Source organism: Bubalus kerabau, chromosome 3 (assembly GCF_029407905.1).
Source record: "Bubalus kerabau isolate K-KA32 ecotype Philippines breed swamp buffalo chromosome 3, PCC_UOA_SB_1v2, whole genome shotgun sequence".
In the NCBI taxonomy this organism is placed as follows: Eukaryota; Metazoa; Chordata; class Mammalia; order Artiodactyla; family Bovidae; genus Bubalus; species Bubalus kerabau.
Window position 1 is genome coordinate 118,312,468 of NC_073626.1, and position 17,915 is coordinate 118,330,382.

General features: G+C 40.6%; 1 protein-coding gene and 1 long non-coding RNA gene across 25 annotated transcripts in view; one reads left to right on the forward strand and one right to left on the reverse strand.

Annotated features, from left to right (window-relative positions):
* Positions 1-17,915, forward strand: part of NCKAP5 (NCK associated protein 5) — a 1,093,872-nt gene that overhangs the window by 708,512 nt on the left and 367,445 nt on the right. For all 24 annotated transcript variants that reach the window (XR_008711991.1, XR_008711992.1, XR_008711990.1 and 21 more), the window contains one exon: positions 10,239-10,326. Coding sequence is in view for 21 of the 24 variants with exons in the window: in XM_055572827.1 (XP_055428802.1) it covers positions 10,239-10,326 (88 nt within the window). In the remaining 3 variants the exon portion in view is untranslated. The remainder of the gene's footprint in view (positions 1-10,238; positions 10,327-17,915) is intronic.
* Positions 1-17,915, reverse strand: part of LOC129646519 (uncharacterized) — a 144,244-nt gene that overhangs the window by 1,004 nt on the left and 125,325 nt on the right. The window lies entirely within an intron of this gene.

A 17,915-nucleotide genomic window follows, 5' to 3' on the forward strand; every position in this document is an offset into this window, starting at 1 on the left:
ATTTTGAGTACCTGACATCCTTACATTACTAGGTTTCGGCTTTCAAAAGCATGGTGCAAATCAAGAAAGAAATCTTGATGACTCAGTCCACATTTTATTGTTTTCTTGACCAAGGTAAATGATAAAATTCTCATTTTAAGAAATGGGGAAAATGATGTTCCAACTAGTTATGTTAATATTCTAAAAGAGAATAGCCTCTACTTACAATTTAATATGTATCCTCATGACACATTAAACTATTTTTATTCCTATTATCAGCAGCCAATAAGAATAAACAGTGAGGCTCAATTACAAATAGAAATGTCTGTTATCTTCAAAGTTTCCCTGACCTTTGACTACTGAGCTATAAAGATCTGTACCCTAAATAATATGTGTTGCCGTGCTGTGCGAAGTCACTTCAGTCGTGTCCGACTCTTTGCATCCCTATGGACTGTGGCCTGCCAGGCTCCTCTGTCCATGGTGTTCTCCAGGCTAGAATACTGGACTGGATTCCCTTGCCCTCCTTCAGGGGATCTTCCCAACCCAGGAATCAAACTCGTGTCTCTTAAATCTCCTGCATTGGTCAGGTAGGTTCTGTACCACTAGTGCTAAATAATCCATTTATATTAAAAGTAGTTGTCTTGTTAATTCAAAGTTCTTTTTGGGCAGTGTCAAACTCAAAGAATATTCATTCTTCAGACTACTCAAGAAAACAAAATCTTAGAAAAACCAAGTAAATCTGAGTGTATTTGTGGAAATTCACTATTTTGAGGAATTCTATTAGGACACATCATAAGGGTAGATTTAGAAGTGACAAAACTAACTTACAAACAGAAAGAGACTCATAGACTTAGAGAATGGATTTATGGTTACCGGGGAAGCAAGGATGGGGGAAGGGATAGTTAAGGAGTTTGGAATGAACATGTACACATAGCTATACTTAAAATGGATAACCAACAAGGTCCTGTTGTATAGTACAGGAAACTCCACTCAATGTTATGTGGCAGCCTGGATGTGAGGAGAGTTTTGGGGGTACAGATTCATAGCTATGTGTCCCTGAGTCCCTTTGCTGTCCACTTGAAACTTTCACAGCATTGTTAATCAGCTGTACCTCAATACAAAATAAAAAGTTTTTTAAAAAGGAAGACAAGCTTTTGAGATTGGACATGGGGGACTGTATTAACTGTTAATTATTTTGTATTAATGAAGCTAATCATATTAATAACTACTGCATTAATTAAAAAACCAGGCTCCACTGAGAGAAGTAACCCATTTTGTAGACCTCTTGTGGATTCTTGGGAAACATCACCAACCCTGCCTTCAGGACAGTGGAAACTAGTGAGGTACACTTCTTTCTGGCATTCACCAGCACACACAGGATTCTCTATCTCTGGATTAGTGCAAACTCTACAAACACATGAATCCATAAATGCAGTTTTGTGTTCTGCCTCTGTTGTGCAGACACTTGAGATTTGCTTGTTAACATTCAGGGGATTGCCTTCAGCTCAATGTGGAAAATGAGGGTTTTTCCCCTGAATGCATATCCTTGCTTCCTTGCCTTCTTAAAATCTGCCTCTCTCCACACAGTGAGCTCCCCAAGCAGGATCAGGATAAGCCTGCCCATGAAGAAATTTATGTTGCTTTCTGCTCACATACAGATGGCCCTGGAGTGAATATGATGCAGTAATTCAAATTAGACTAGCACCTTTCGATCTGTTTATAAATGGTGCTGCGTCCCCATGAGTGAATTAAGAGCACTGTGGTTTCTGGGCAACAGTATTATTCTGGCAAAATTTGTGCTGAATTAAAAATATATATCATCTAGGAAAGAAAGAAGAAATCCTATCTCTCCCACATTTAGCCAGAGTAAATTTCAGTTTCCGTGCTCTTTTTAGTTATTGTCGACATAGATTTAGTCTTCCTAACTATTAAAACCAGGATAAGGAAAGACTGGGTTAAGAACATCAGAGTCACAGCCCACCTGAGGATTGTCCCTGCTTCCATGCTTAGATGTGCTAGCTTCTAAGGAAGCTTATTTGGTAAGGAAACAAGTTGGTGCACTTGGGCAGAACCCAGTTCTAAACCAGCAAAGTTTCCACATGAACAGTTTCATCTTGAAACTGAAAATTAGTCAGCTTTTCCTCTCACTCCTGAGCTTGAGGAAAGCTTTTCACTGCAATTCAAATGGAGAGGTAGTGTGGGTTGTTGAGGAAAGTAATGGAAGTAGGATGGGAAAAAGAAATTTAAAAGCAAATGATTTGCAAACAATTTGGGAGACCATACAAAACATGTTCTTCATTCATATAATTATCCAATCCTTTCTTCTTTAGCAGTGGGACACTGCGCTTTCTTAGCAGAGATTAGTCAGTCAGGTGGTAAAGGGTGTCCAGGCTAGGGACTGAATCGTGAACCCTGGCCTCATTAGGATAATATTCTAACTATCTAAGCTAATTAGTTGCAGATGAAGCATATGAACTGTGGACTGCATATTAAATTTGACAGAAAGAGTAGGGAGTTATTTCTGGGAGATGTTTGGTTTGTTTTACCCATGACCAGGAGCCCTGCATCTTAGCCCCATGAGTCACAGCCCATTTAGTCTTGTTGGTACCTCTCACCTGTTATGACTTCTCTCTGACCAGTTAGATCTATATATAGGTCTGTAGGGCAATGACAATCTAAGGAGCCAGGGAACAAATGAGTAAAAGAACTATTAGATTCATTTGTTCATTCACTTAAAAAAGAACTTATTGAACACTGACTCAGTAACACTAGCTATGCTTCGTTGTCAGAGATAAATAAGATAGTCACTGAACTTAAGGAACTCAGAGCTCATTAATAAGATGCACGAGGTTATGATGGAGAGGAGCTCAGAGTGTGAAGAAAGCACAAAGGTAAGGCTTCTCATTATGGAAAGAAGACTATCCACTTGGTGGTCCACTAGGCTCAGGTACAAAGGAGATCCTGGGCTTTACCTTTCCAGGCTTTCTTCAGATTCTGTGTGGTTTCAAGGCTGCCTGGAGACCCACGGGCCCTACTGCGGCAGGTCAAGGGCACTCCTACAGCAGTGTCTGGAGACAGACTGCCAGGTCAGCACGCTCACTAAAAGTGGCCAAGATTCAGAATAGTGTAGCAGGCAGAAGCTAAGTGAAGGTCAGAGGGCCATAGAGACCTCCAGGCTCTAATCAAACAGAACAGACAGACTGGGAATAGCCTCAGGACCTTCACACATAGAAGCAGAAGGGCCAGCAAAAAGTCTGAAGACAAGTAACTTCTCTCCAGGTGTAAGGAGATACCACACCCAAATCTCCTTTCTCTGTAGAGATTGAGATCCACACAGCCAGACCTGCATACACCTAGCAACCATTTGTGGAAGAAAAGCAGTTGCTTCTCTTCTACATTTCTCTCCAAGAGATAAATGGTCTACATTTAAAAACAAATCAAACTTTGTCAATAATTTATTATGAAAAAAGTTTAAATACAGAAAAAGTTGAATGCATTTTATAGCAAACACTGTAAACCCACCAACTAGATTCTACCATTCACTTTTACTTGCTCTTCTACATATCTAGCCATGTATCCATCTCTCTCTCCATCCATCATCTAATCATTAAAGCATTTCATAGTAAATTTTAGGCATTGATATATTTTGGCCCAAATTATGTAGATATAGGCATGTATATTGCTAATTAGAGTTCCATATTTGTTTACTCAGTATTTTTTGTTTCAGGGTAAAATTTATGTATAATGATATACACAAATCTTAAATGTAGCATTGGATGAATTCCAACAAATGCTTGTATTTGTGCAATCCATTGAAACCCCTAGAAAGAAATAGAACATTAGCATCATCCCAGGAAGTTCTTTGTGTTCCTTACCAGTCAGTCCTTGCCCCTCCCCTGCCCTCTCTTGACAATAACTGTTGTTAAATTTTACATCATAAATTAATTTTCCCTGTACTAAAGTTACATATAAATGAAATCATGTAGTATTTAGTCTTTTGTGTGTGCCTTCTTTCCCTCACACTAATGTTTTTGAGAGTCTTCCATACTGCAGGTATCAGCTTATTCCCTTTGATTGCTGAATAGTCTTCCAATGTAGGAAATATATACAAGCATATTTTGTTTTATTGTGCTTCACTGTCTTGTATCAGATCAGATCAGATCAGATCAGTTGCGTCCGACTATTTGCAACCCCATGAATCACAGCATGCCAGGCATCCCTGTCCATCACCATCTCCTGGAGTTCACTCAAACTCACGTCCATTGAGTTGGTGATGCCATCCAGACATCTCATTCTCTGTCGTCCCCTATTCCTCCTGCCCCCAATCCCTCCCAGTATCAGAGTCTTTTCCAATGAGTCAACTCCTAGCATGAGGTGGCCAAAGTACTGGAGTTTCAGCTTTAGCATCATTCCTTCCAAAGAACACCCAGGGCTGATCTCCTTTAGAATGGACTGGGTGGATCTCCTTGCAGTCCAAGGGACTCTCAAGAGTCTTCTCCAACACCACAGTTCAAAAGCATCAATTATTTGGTGCTCAGCTTTCTTCACAGTCCAACTCTCACATCCATACATGACCACAGGAAAAACCGTAGCCTTGACTACACAGACCTTTGTTGGCAAAGTAATGTCTCTGCTTTTGAATATGCTATCTAGGTTGGTCATAACTTTTCTACCAAGGAATAAGTGTCTTTTAATTTCATGGCTGCAGTCACCATCTGTAGTGATTTTGGAGCCCCCAAAAAATTAAGTCTGATACTGTTTCCACTGTTTCCCCATCTATTTGCCATGAAGTGATGGGACCAGAATGTTGAGCTTTAAGCCAACTTTTTCACTCTCCTCTTTCACTCTCATCAAGAGGCTTTTTAGTTCCTCTTCACTTTCTGCCATAAGGGTGGTGTCATCTGCATATCTGAGGTTATTGATATTTCTCCTGGCAATCTTGATTCCAGCTTGCCCTGCCCCAGGTCCTTCAGCCTTCTTTCTGTTTGAATCACAGTCCCTTTCTTCTTGTCTTAAAGTGAAATTCAGTCATGGAGGTATCCTTGCTTAAACTGATATAGTGTCTCGAAATGAGAGGATTGGGAGTCAAATAAAGCAAAACACAAGGAGAAGCAATTTGCAAGTCACAGCAGCAGCTCTCAACAAACTGCACAGTGTAGGGGAAGAGAATATGGCATGCATTTTAGCAGCAGTGGGTGGGTTATGATCTTGAAGCCTCTCACATAAGAAAATATGAGGGACTATTGAAAAATGACATTAGTGATTTAGTTTTATGTGACTCATCAGCAGATACACAAGTTAAAGTATATTTCTTAAAAACAAAAAGCATGATCAGCTTTTGGTTCAAAGAGCCTTATGAGTTACTAATTTGATTTGAGGAGAGTGACTTCTTGTTTTTGTGTTCATTTTGTTCCATTTCTGTCAAAAATGACATACTAAACTGAATATTTGATCACAAGAGTCACAAAAGAACACTTCAGTCTAATGGTCTGATCAGTTCCCAGAGTCTCATTAGGCAAAAGAGAGGGCAGGATTTGGGGAGGAAGAAAGGAGTGTGGACGAGTTAACTTTCCTTTACCTGCTGTTAGAATAAATTGCTCCCAGAGTGCCCTGGGATCCTGTTTTCTGATAATCCTTTCATTATTGAATGAATGAAGTTCTTTAGGACTCAAATCATATTCTCTGATTGTGACATTATTAGGTTGTTTCCTGCCTTGAAGAGATTCAGGAAACCATCATCTTTGAACATTTACTTCCAGAAGAATCTTCCTTTGTTGTGCAGGGAGACTGTCTCTATAAGACATGGGTGCAGATCCAATGACAATTCCCCAGTCGTGTGCTCTTTAAAAGGGGGTCTGTGACGAAGGTGGATCTCTGGGCACAGGGAGATTTTGTTTCAAATTCTCACTGATCCAGCTCTTAGGTGGTTTTGAATTGTTATTCTCATGAATTCTTTTTTAATGTCCTTTTTTTCTGACTTTAAGTTTGTGCCCCTTTTAAGCAAAACCGTTTTTTTCTTCCCCTAGAGAAAATACTATGGTGGTGGTGGTAATTAAGTGATATATACCGTAAAACATGGAACCTGTTTTTAACTAAATACAGTTCTTACAGTTTTATCTATGTTATGTAAAATATACTGTTTGCATATGAATTTAGTTTATTTGTCTGATGTGTATAGGACTTAACTTTTTTTTTTTAAACTTTACATAATTGTATTAGTTTTGCCAAATATCAAAATGAATCCGCCACAGGTATACATGTGTTCCCCATCCTGAACCCTCCTCCCTCCTCCCTCCCCATTCCATCCCTCTGGAGAGGGTGTGGAGAAAAGGGAACCCTCTTCCACTGTTGGTGGGAATGCAAATTAGTACAGCCACTATGGAGAACAGTGTGGAGATTCCTTAAAAAACTGGAAATAGAACTGCCTTATGAGCCAGCAATCCCACTGCTGGGCATACACACTCAGGACTTAACTTTTAAAAAATAGTTCACTTAATATGTATTAAAATGTATTACATCTCACCAAGTATAATTTTAGCCTAGACAATTTTTACTTATGATAGTTACTTGACCCATACTTAGAGGACAAAAGGATTTAATCTCAGGTTAGACAAAAGTGGGGAAAAAAACAGAACTAGAAGATATTAATTAAGGTTAGTGTTTAATGATATGTTCAACAAATCAGCAACTTACAAGCAAGAAAACTCTGCTCATGCCTGACCTGGAGAAAAGAATTGAATTATTTTTAGTTCACATTTGGGAAGTGGATGGTGTGATTATTCTGTGTGCAGACTAGACTCATACACCAGCTATCAAAATAATAAAACAAAGTGTCACTGGACATTGCACTACAATGGATGGTGCTTCACAGTCTTTGATTTTTAAACTAAGGGAGTTTACTAAATGATAATCTTTTTTAAAAATGTCATTAGGGAATAAATAATGGTATATTCTTATAAGGTTCAAAATATTTCTCTGTCATCAGATTCATAAGGGTTGTGAAAAGATGAGACAACTTAATTTTTTTTTTATCAAGAGTTAAGCTGAGTCCCTACAACTCTGTTCCAAGCTGTAGCTTGGATATATAACTGGTTTTAATTAATAATGAATTTGTGCCAGAAAAGTGTTCACAGTGTTACTGTGGATCTAGGCTGCTTGAGATTCTGTTTTAACAATTTTCTGTTCACGCCCTCTTTTTTCTTTCTTATTTTTTAAACTGTGAAGTCAAGAAGAAAGGGGAGAAGGTGAATAAATGTTTTTCTTTTTAATCCAGCAACTCGTGCATAGAACTTTTAAATATACAGAAGAGATAATTCAGCAAGATATGCACTGAAACAGAATTCTATTCTAATTTATTGATGACAAAGACAAGATTTTATTTTAACTGAGCTTTACCTATTGGGCCATAGTTAAGCCAAATTTTTATATAAATGATTAAAATAAGGATTGACATGAGAAAGACTTTCAGTCTCTTTGCTAAGGTAGGAAAAAAGTAGGTTAATATTTAGGAGATGAGAGTCTAGTCTCTGCTGAGTGATCTTGGGCAAGTTATTAACAGTATCATTACCCTTCTCTTTTTTCCTATTTAAAATGTTTGTATTTAGTTATTTTGCTATGCTGTGTCTTAGTTGCAGCTTGTAGGATCTTCAGTCTTCCTTACAGCATGCAGGTTCTTCCAGTTGCAGCATGTGGGATCTAGTTCCCTGACCAGGGATTAATCCCAGGCTCCCTGCTTTGGGAACTCAGTCTTAGCCGCTGAACCACCAGTGAATCCCTACTTTTCTTGTTTATGATAGGTTTAGCAAATATCATGGAAAATCTACTACCATTAAAGAGGTTGTTTCTGTTTCTATAAAATGAAATTAGAAAGTATTAAAATCACTTATTATTTCAGAATTTGTAACTTCTTCACACCTATTCTTTTCTCATAAACTTACTTTGTCTTTTCTACCAGGTCTTTCTAACTTCTCCTCACGTCAGAAATATTTTTGCTTTCTTGGGTTTAGCAGCTAATAGGTGTTCACAAATATAACTCCTAATTAGGAGTTAAGACTCCATTTTAAAATCATTTCCTTGAATGTAAATAAAGCCTAGTGGAAAAAGGATGCTGTTTTTACAGTCATGAAAATAGTTTAATCCTAACTCCCTATCCAACTAACCATGATCGTGTAAGTAAGCCCTGGGCCTCAGCTTTATTATCTACCACAGAGATATAATGATATTTTTAAAAGTGCACTGCCACTGCCATATGCTCATTCATATCTGACTCTTTGTGACCCCATGTACTGTATCCTGTAAGGCTTCCCTGTCCGTGAGATTCTCCAGGCAAGAATACTGGAGTGGGTTGCTATTATCTTCCTTCAGGGGATCTTTCCAGCCCAGGGATCAAACTTGCGTCTCCTGCATTGCAGGCAGACTCTACCTACTGAGCCAAAAGTGCATTATAGTGATTAATAGATGAGAGAGTTCTTTGACAAGTTTAAAGTACTACTTAATCACCATTAATAAAATGAGATATGTGAACCTATTAGGAACATATTTTGTTTTCCTGGATGGATCCACGAAGAGGTGGCTTGTGTAAATGTGCAAAAAAATCAATCTCTGCACACTGATAATCAGTGTCCACCATCTTCTCCAAATCCTGAAAGGATAATGGTTCCACTCCCTGAGAAGGCAGAATTTCCCCAGTTATAACCCTGGTTTGGATTAGCCTAGTTCATCTGCAGTGTCTTTTCTCTGCTGCTAAGTAATGATGCACCATATGAGAAGTTGGCCTTCTGAACCACACTACCTTGGTTACTGTAAAGGCCTTGCCACTTCCAGGAGTGCATAGACCCCTACAGCCCCTAATTTGTCTTGCTAGATGCCCGAGTGAGAGAGAGGGCTTAGTCTACTTCTCCCTACAACTCTTCTGAACTAGGATCATATTGAGTTACTAGAATACATGCTTCAGGATGGGACTGGAAGAGACAGCTGACTCAGGCTCTGGGCACAAGAGCACTGTGTTCAATGTGTTTCATTCAGGCGGCCCGCTCTCAGAATTCTGGTCCATGAATCCTCACGGATAAGTCCCAAGGACAAGGCCATTTGAATACAGTTTGAATATACATTTTCATTGCTTGTTACAGAGTAAGCATTTAATATTAAAAAAAAATGAATCAACCAGAGATTCACATAATAATGTCTTCTGAGTGTTTACTTTATCCAGAATTGAAGGATAAATTAAGAATATATGACGTGGTTCTATACAAAATATTGTAATTTACTTCAGAGGACAAAGCATGCATACATGAAATCTTTGAGGATTAGAATGGAGAATTTTAAAATGAAAGAATAAGTATAGGGTTGTAAGAATTCACAGAAGTAGGGTACTAATAAGAAGTCTCTTAGGAAGTGAAACTTGAGGTGCATTTTGAAAGATGGATGGCCCATGAGAAGATGAAAGGCTGTTGGCATTCCAGAAAGTAGTAACAGCTTGAGACAATGTCTGGAAATGGAAATGAGTGTGTGTGTTTTACTCTTCTCTTTTGGGCTTGAGAGGGGAGGTATTGGGAAGGGATACATTGACGTGGATACTTAATAAGATTATGGCATACAATATATGGTATAATGTGACCTATAGAAATATTCTTAAATGTGCATTAAGATGTATTTGTAAAGATATTTATTAATTGAAATAGCAAAAATTTTGAAGCAATTTAAATTCCATCAGCAGAGGAATGTTTAAAAAATTTATGGTACATTCACATTATGGAATATTAGGAAGTAGTTGAAAAGAATAAAGTAGATCTTTGTGTGCTGACATAGAAAGATCACCATGGGAAGATGTAACAGTATATTAATGGTGAAAATGCATTCATGTAGGATTTGTCAACTTTGAAAATTGATGTTTAAAAAATCAAGACAGTATTTCAGAAAGATTACTGGAGTGACATTGTGTCAAATTGAAAGTGAAGAGGGATGTTGGAAGATGTTTGCAATAGTACAGACATGAGAGTCTAAGGATAGAGACCTGAATGGTAAACAGAAAGAGAGAGAAGCCAGGGCCATTCTGCAAAAGGATCGTAGAGGACTTATGACAGATTCTTAATACAGGGGATGAAGGCGAAAGGAGAGAAAAGAGATTTCTAGGCTTTAAGCTTAGGGAATCATTTGCTAAAGAACGATTTCTACTAACTGAATAAGACCCATGTTAATAGGAAACATTTCTTAAATTATTTATTCATCCATCTATCTATTTTTGTTTGTTCACTTTTCAGGATGGAAGAAACAGTACGAAATCTACTACAGAGTCAAGGACCTCCGGAACAGAAAAAAGAAGAACCTGTTAATATAATGGTCTATCAGGTACACCATATGTCTTACTCTTGGCTGGCTACTGGTCAGCTTGTTTTGCCCAGATTTCTCTATCTCTGTCCATTCTTACCTGGAGATAAATAAGAAAGGACGGTCCGACCCCAGGGCTGAGAGCCACCCCAGTTACCTCTGTTTGAGGAAACCTGTACACGTTTACTTCATTCATTCATTTCTTGTACTTTGTGAAAAAGAATCATAGATTTAGTTGTATGAGAGTGCAAAATGTAAGTTTATAGTGATGCAGAGAGACCTAAAGAAGTATCATAGAATTCTAACCAGGGCTGAAAAAGAGGTATCTGGGAACAAAGGGGAGGGCGTAATTCTTCCTGTTCAGGGAGGTAAGGAATACTTCTCAGTGCTGTCACATATATAGTGGGCCTGAGGGATAGAGAAACAAGAGAAAGAACATTCCAGGCAGAGGGAAGCCAACGTAAAGGGGCAGGGGTGTGAGTGTGCATGACAGGCTCCTGGAGAGGAAGACGATCCCAGGATGCTGAAGATCTGCTTGAGGTTATGCCTGTCTGCTCCGCTTATGTGTGTAGCCTTGCGCCTCAGGCCACATGAAGTCTGTAGACATCCAAAGAGAGCCAGTGGTCAGTAGACTAACAAGTTGTCACCTTTTTATAACCCTTATCCCCCGGTGCTTTAGCACTAGTAAAATGAGGGGCTTTCCTGGTGGTCCATTGGTTAAGAAGCCACCTACCAATGTAGGAGACATGGATTTGACCCCTGTTTCTGGAAAATCCCACATGCTGCATGGCAACCATGTCCCTTCACCCCATCTACTGAACCTAGAGCTCTAGAGCCTACGAGCTACAGCTGGTGAGCCCATGTGCCACAACTACTGAAACTTGAGTGCCTAAAGCCCGTGCTCTACAAGAGAAACCACCTCAATGCGAAGCCCTTGCTCTGCGACTAGAGAGTAGGCCCTGCTCTCCACAATTAGAGAAAGCCAATGCACGGCAGTGAAGACCCAGCATAGCCAAAAACAAATAAATCTTTAAAATAAAACGAAAAACACTAGCAAGGTGACCAAGCCAGGAAGCTGGGCATCTAATCTGAGCATGACCCAAGTTGGCCGCACAGATGAGAAGACTGACAACGGGAAGAGGCCCAGGCATTCTATCTAGATCAATGGAAGACTTTTATTGAAAAGCCCTTAAAATCACAAATAAACACCCAATATCCATTGCACAACTATTCATAGAGAGCTTTTAAAAGCTAAAAAAGTCAAGGGAATGGGTCAAAGTTTAAGATGATCACTGGGTGGCCCCAGGTTTTGGCTAGCTAAGAAAGCAAGTGGGTTTGGAGAGGCAAAGAAAGGAACCCAGCTGGTAAATGGTCATTTCACACTAGCTTCCCTGAATTCACAGGCTCTGGGCTCTGCAACCCAACTTATGATGACAATATTGAGAGAAATCTAATAATAAAAGTGACAGTATCATATAAAGTTAAGAAATCTAGGTAGAGTTAGGCTTCAGAAGTCTGTGTGTGTGTTTACTCTCTAAGTAACGTCTGACTCTGTGACCCGATGGACTGCAGCGCATGGGCCCTCTGTGCGTGGTATTTTCCTGGCAAGAATACTGGAGTGGGTTTGCTGTTTCCTTCTCCAGGGCATCATTCCAACTCAGGGATCAAACCTACCATTCTTTTCTTTGCCACTTACAGGCTGTTTCTTTACAGCTGAGCTACCAGGGAAGACCCTAAGTCTGCGTCCTAAATCATTGACTCTTGAGACATCTGCTGCTGCTGCTAAGTTGCTTCAGTCGTGTCTGACTCTGTGCAACCCCATAGATGGCAGCCCACCAGGCTCCCCCGTCCCTGGGATTCTCCAGGCAAGAACACTGGAGTGGATTGCCATTTCCTTCTCCAATGCATGAAAGTGAAAAGTGAAAGTGAAGTCGCTCAGTCGTGTCCGACTCTAGCGACCCCATGGACTGCAGCCTACCAGGCTTCTCCGTCCATGGGATTTTCCAGGCAAGAGTATTGGAGTGGGGTGCCATTGCCTTCTCCACTTGAGACATCTACAGGTCTACAATTTGACACCGGAGACAACTGTTCTCCATCTCCAGTGAAAACAATGCGAGATGTTGACTTAACTCAGAGGAGATTAAAGTTAGCTATGTAAAGACAGTAGAAAAACCACTAAAATCTATTTCTAGGGAAAAGGTTGAGATTCTTCTGGAGGTCGTCTTCACGTGGGGAAGGCATGCCCAGCTTTTCCTGGTGTGTGGTCGCCTGCAGTTAGGATAAGGTTTTAAGTGCCTCTAGGTCTGAATCTTTCCTAGGTAGTAATATCTTCTTTGGTAGAAAATTGAAGCTTAAGTTTAAAAAAAAAAACATATTGACTTTGCATTAAATGGTTCTGTTTAACCTAAAAGAATCATATTCGCTGCCCCCTGGTAATACCTGGCTTCAATTAGAACTAAGTAACTCAGCATTCCTTCTGTGCTTTTTTCCGTGGCCTCATTGTGGCTCTGTTTGATCCAGGTTCTTATTTTCTCTTAATCATTCTTTGCTTATATTTTTACCACTTATTAGCCAAATCTGTGTTATAGACACTTATCTTCAGAATTCATTTTATGAAACCAGAAGCTTCTTAGAAAAACAGAGATTTCTAAAAATGTGTTTTAAAAGCTATTTCCTCTTTGAGAGTTGCTACTTGGAGGAGGGGCCCACTGTGGCGCTGACGAATGGTTGAGCAGGCCCTCTAACCTCGCTGTAACCTTCTGGCATTGGTGGTCTCAGGGTAACTGGTAACCATTGCCTGGTAATGTGTTGTGTGGTAATGGCACTCGACAATGGCTGCCTGCTAAGGGCTGTGCACTGTCCCGCTCTGTTACGATTCCTCTTTTTCCTTGATGCTTCTCAATTTTAAGGAGAATACCCGGGCTTGTTCAGCCAATAGTCGATGGAGGGGTTGTCCTTAGGAGAGTGGAGTAAGAGGCCTCAGGCTGGCAGGTGAGCTAAGGAGGAGGCGAGGCACAGGGAACAGGCTGGGGGTTGTGTCCTGCCAGGCCCCAGAGCTCTGGCCAAGGTTGCCCAGCCCTTGAGTTGCTGGTGAATCTCTCCACCATCCCCACCTCTGTGACCTAATAGCAATGGGAGTCTGCCTGGATCTTGGTTTTTGGTACCTGGCCTGTGCCATCTGAGGAGCCTGAGGACCAGTTGGGTCTTGAACGCCTGGCTCCCTCAGCCTCAACAGCTGGGCAGGGTCTGGGTGTGTGGCCCTAGGGAACTGCCGGCTAAAATCCGCCTCCTCTCAGCCAGGACCTCGACCTTGAAGAGTGAAAGTTGTGCCTTAGGTCCTTGCCTGTTCTTGTCAGAACAGGGAATAATTTTATTTGGTGAAGGTTTACAGGAACATCATTACCTGACCATGACCTGACCTCAAGAACAAAGGTTCTGACACCAAGAAGTTTGCAACAACTAACCACGCCCCTCCCTCACCTTTCCTAGAAAAGGGCTTTGCTGAAAGCTTTGTGGGAATTTGGGATTTTTGAGGCCCGTAGCTCAGCTGGTAAAGAATCTCTCTGCAATGCAGAAGACCTGGGTTCAATCCCTGTGTTGGGAAGATCCCCTGGAGGAGGGCATGGCAACCCACTCCAGTATTCTTACCTGGAGAATCATCATGGACAGAGGAGCCTGGCGGGCCACAGTCCCTGGGGTGAAAGTGTCAGACACAACTGAGCACCCATCTCCTTGCATTGGCCTACAATAAATATTTCTCTACTCCAAACTCCAAAAAAAACCCACAAAAACCTCTTTCCTCTTAATAGTACAGTCTGTTAGATTTGGGAAGTCAACTCTTCTCTCTAGGGAGGAGACAGTTACTAACATGAATTCATGCTCCACGGAAGGGATTTTTCAGCTATTGCTCTCATTGGCCTTAGGTTCATTATCAGGAAAATGAGAGAGGAATTTGGGTTACATGAACCATAAAGGTCATTTATAGATTGAACAGTTATTTATTGAGTTTTATTGTGAATTAGGCACAACTTTGCCCTCTGGGGATTCAGGACATGAGAACAGAGAGAAGGGTGGCCCTGAGTCCCAGGGAGATCCCTGTCACCTTCGTCATCACAATGTTCTAAACACGGAAATAGTAGTGAAACCAGTTGTGCAAGTCGTACGTGATGAAACCAGTGGGCTGCATAGTTAACGCTATCTGAGGTCATATTTTTGGGGTAAGAGCTGGGAAATTTATTGTTTCATAATATGAAGGGTTATTGGCATACCTGACTCAAATTTTCCAACAGTAAGATTTCTCTGACATGAACCTATTTTCCATTGTGGAAGTGTCTGAGGCTTTTGTCTTTGAGTTAATATAGTAACAGTAGCGTAATAGCTTTCTAAGCTCCACACCCCTGCTAACTGCTGGCATGCATTGAAAGGTGGTCCTAGTTCATTCAAGGGGCATGTTCCTGACGACTTCTCAGAGTTGGTTACTTGAATCAGTTAGAGCTTCAATCATTTAGACCTTGAATCATTTAGACCTGCTGGAAAGTCAGTAGTCGTTTTGGTTGAGCAGCTAAGACAAACCTGCCTGCGGCTTCAGTGGTTTCACCAGCTTTGCCACTGTGCCACTTCCTGACTTTTTTCTTAATTTGGAGAATTTGCATAATTTCAAGGTTTGGGCATCAAGTGACATAAATAGCATTTTTATGTGATCACAGTTTAAAATATACCTAGTCCAGGGTCCCACTGACTATGGACTGGATTGTAGCTTAGTCCCCACAACAACCATGCAGGAAGTACTGTCACTATCCCCACCTTACAGACGAGGACATAGACTCCCAGAGGTGAGCTCTTGCCCCAGAATGCAAATGGAAATAGCTTAGAAGGGGTTTGAACCCTAGTTGGTCTGACTCCTTGGCCTTAACTCCTTATGCAGATAAATTCTGGAGGGATGAAATCATGGAGCCCGAGTTACTCTGCTAAATGGGACTTGAATCTAGGCCTTTCTGCTGTCCACCTAGAGCTCTCTCCATTCATTCATTTACTTGCTCCTTCATTCATATAGTCATTTACTTTTGCAACTATGTATATTGTTTCCTGTTGCTGCTGTAGCAAACTTAATGGCTTAAAACTGCACAAATTTATTGTCTTATAATTCTGGAGGTCAGAGTCTAAAATCACAATAGCAGCAGGGCTACATTCTTTCTGGAGGTTTCAGGACAGAATTATTTCCTTGTTTTTTCCAGTTTCTAGCATTCTTTGGCTTTTGGCCTTTCCCTCCATCTTCAGAGTACATCACTGCAAACTCTGGTTCCATTGTAATGTCTCCTTTTTCTGGCCCATCCCCATAGTCCAGGATAATCCCCCATCTCCAGATATTCAATTTAATCACATCTGCAAAGTCTCTTTTGCCATAGAAGGTAAAGGAAGCACATTCACAGGTTTTAGGCTTGGTAGAATGTGGACATTTAAGTGAGGGAACATTATTCTGTCTACTCCACTAAATAGCACATTAATCTAGCAGGCTGGAGGTACCTAGCTGACACCACGCTAAGTGCTGGAGGTAGAAAGATGACTTCTCTTGGAAAGCTCAGCTTACAGGATGCTGGAAACTAGGGAGGAAAGGCAGATAATTGAATATATGCCACTCTGTGATGGGAGCCCAGAGAACACCCTGCTTGAGTTCTGGGAACACAAAGGAAGATGCCACCACACCTATGGCTCTGCTGTCCCTGGAGACTCTGCTCCTGCCTAGGACTTCTTTTCAATAATCGATTTCCCTTTCCCTTTAGCCTCTGATGTCAGGGACTCGAGTCATGTACACCAGAGCCTGCCTTTCACAGAGCATCTTATATCTCTGGTATTTTAATCAACTGTGACTGTCAGGACACATGGGTTTGGTGCTTTTACAGTCGTCAAAGTGCTTACACAGAATGGGTCTCATTTGTTCATTTTAGCAGTCTCTAAAGTAGATATTATCCTGCTCATTTTTAAGGATGAGTCTCCAAGAAGCCTGATTGAACTCTGGTAAATGCTAAGTGGTAGAACTAGAAAGAAATCTCAGGCTTTCCTAAGTGAGAGACATAGAATGAAACTGAGAAGTTACCAGTGAGATAATCAGATGGTGCAGGAGGGAACAGACACAGACGTCCCTGCTCACAAAACCCTTGTCTCAAAATACGAAAAAAATCAGTGAAAGGAAAGTGACATCAATTAATAAGCCATATAATATTTGCACCTGACATTTCTTTTTTGGGAGAGACAAGCCCATGAGTAAGAGAAATATTATCAATATACGGAGGGAACGTGACATACCTAGCACCTCGGACAGATGCCTTTCATTACAGGAAAATAAAAGACTTCAAAGGATTTTCTGTAAAGGAGGCTGAAAAGGAGAAACATCTTCTGTTTCTCTCTTCTATTTCTTTCTCCAACTCTTTTTTCCTAGGCATTTGGGGGTTTCTTCTGTGTTATATAGTGTATTCCTGAAACCTCTGTAACCATTTCATTTAGTTGAGTAGTTAGGAAGCATATTAGATAAAACATTCATGATTCAATATGAGCAAGGGCAATTAAGTGTAAATGAAATGGAACAGTCGTCAAGAGGACATTACTCCTTCAGCTTCATCTGTCAAAATATTTCAACCTAGACAACCTAAGATACAGAGAATTTTAATCCTGATGATACATTACCCATTAGAGTCCTCTTGTGTCTGTAGCTACCTTTTGTGTTGTTTTGTTGTAGCTAATAGATTTCTTCTTGTCTCTGCTTCTGTCTATGGAACATGAATTTGAACCCACGTTAGCTCATTTATTTAGAAAGAAAAAAGTGGACAGGTAAGTGCTAACAGAAATGAGGGGTGGAAGGAGACCTGCATGTGGGTACAGCTTCTGCCACTAACAGGACTTTTGACCTCAGAGTGTGTGTGTGTGTGTGTGTGTGTGTGTGTGAATTAAGAGGTTTGGGACTAGATTAATAATCGCAAACCCAAAAACCTACAGTTGCCCAATAATACAAATGTTTAAAAGGGGCTAGGTATGAGAACAATTGTGTGTCCTCTGGGGGAGTTACAGGCTATTTTCCCACTTTTGGTAAGGAAACAGGTATAGAAAGATGTGGTGTTTGTTATTCAAAGACAAAAAGGCCTTGGTTTTAAAAACCACAGTAGCATCATACACCTGGTTTATTGTCAAAGGGCAATAGTGATGGACATGGTGGGAAACTGACCGAAGAGTCTGGTCTAAAGGCAGCAGTCACAGTCCCACTGCAGCAGATGCAGATGACTCAGAATATACATATAAAGAAGATTAAGTAAAATTTTCTTAAGTAAAATTACCTCTTAAGTAATTAAGTAAAATCTTCTAGCCCTGTGCTAGACTCAGGGCAACAACGCTCAGCACAGAAAAATCATCTTGTGTGTTTTTTCTTGCTCTTAAAACTCTGAGATTTTGATGCTTCTGTGCAACCCTGTGAGATCTGGTCTACACAAAGTGCAGCACGAAGCACACGCCTACAGCACCACAGCCCCTGCTTCTAACACATGCTGAGCGGCTATGTACTGGTCACAGTCCAGTCATTCCACACGTGTGGGCTCACTGAATTTTCACAGGAACCATTTAAA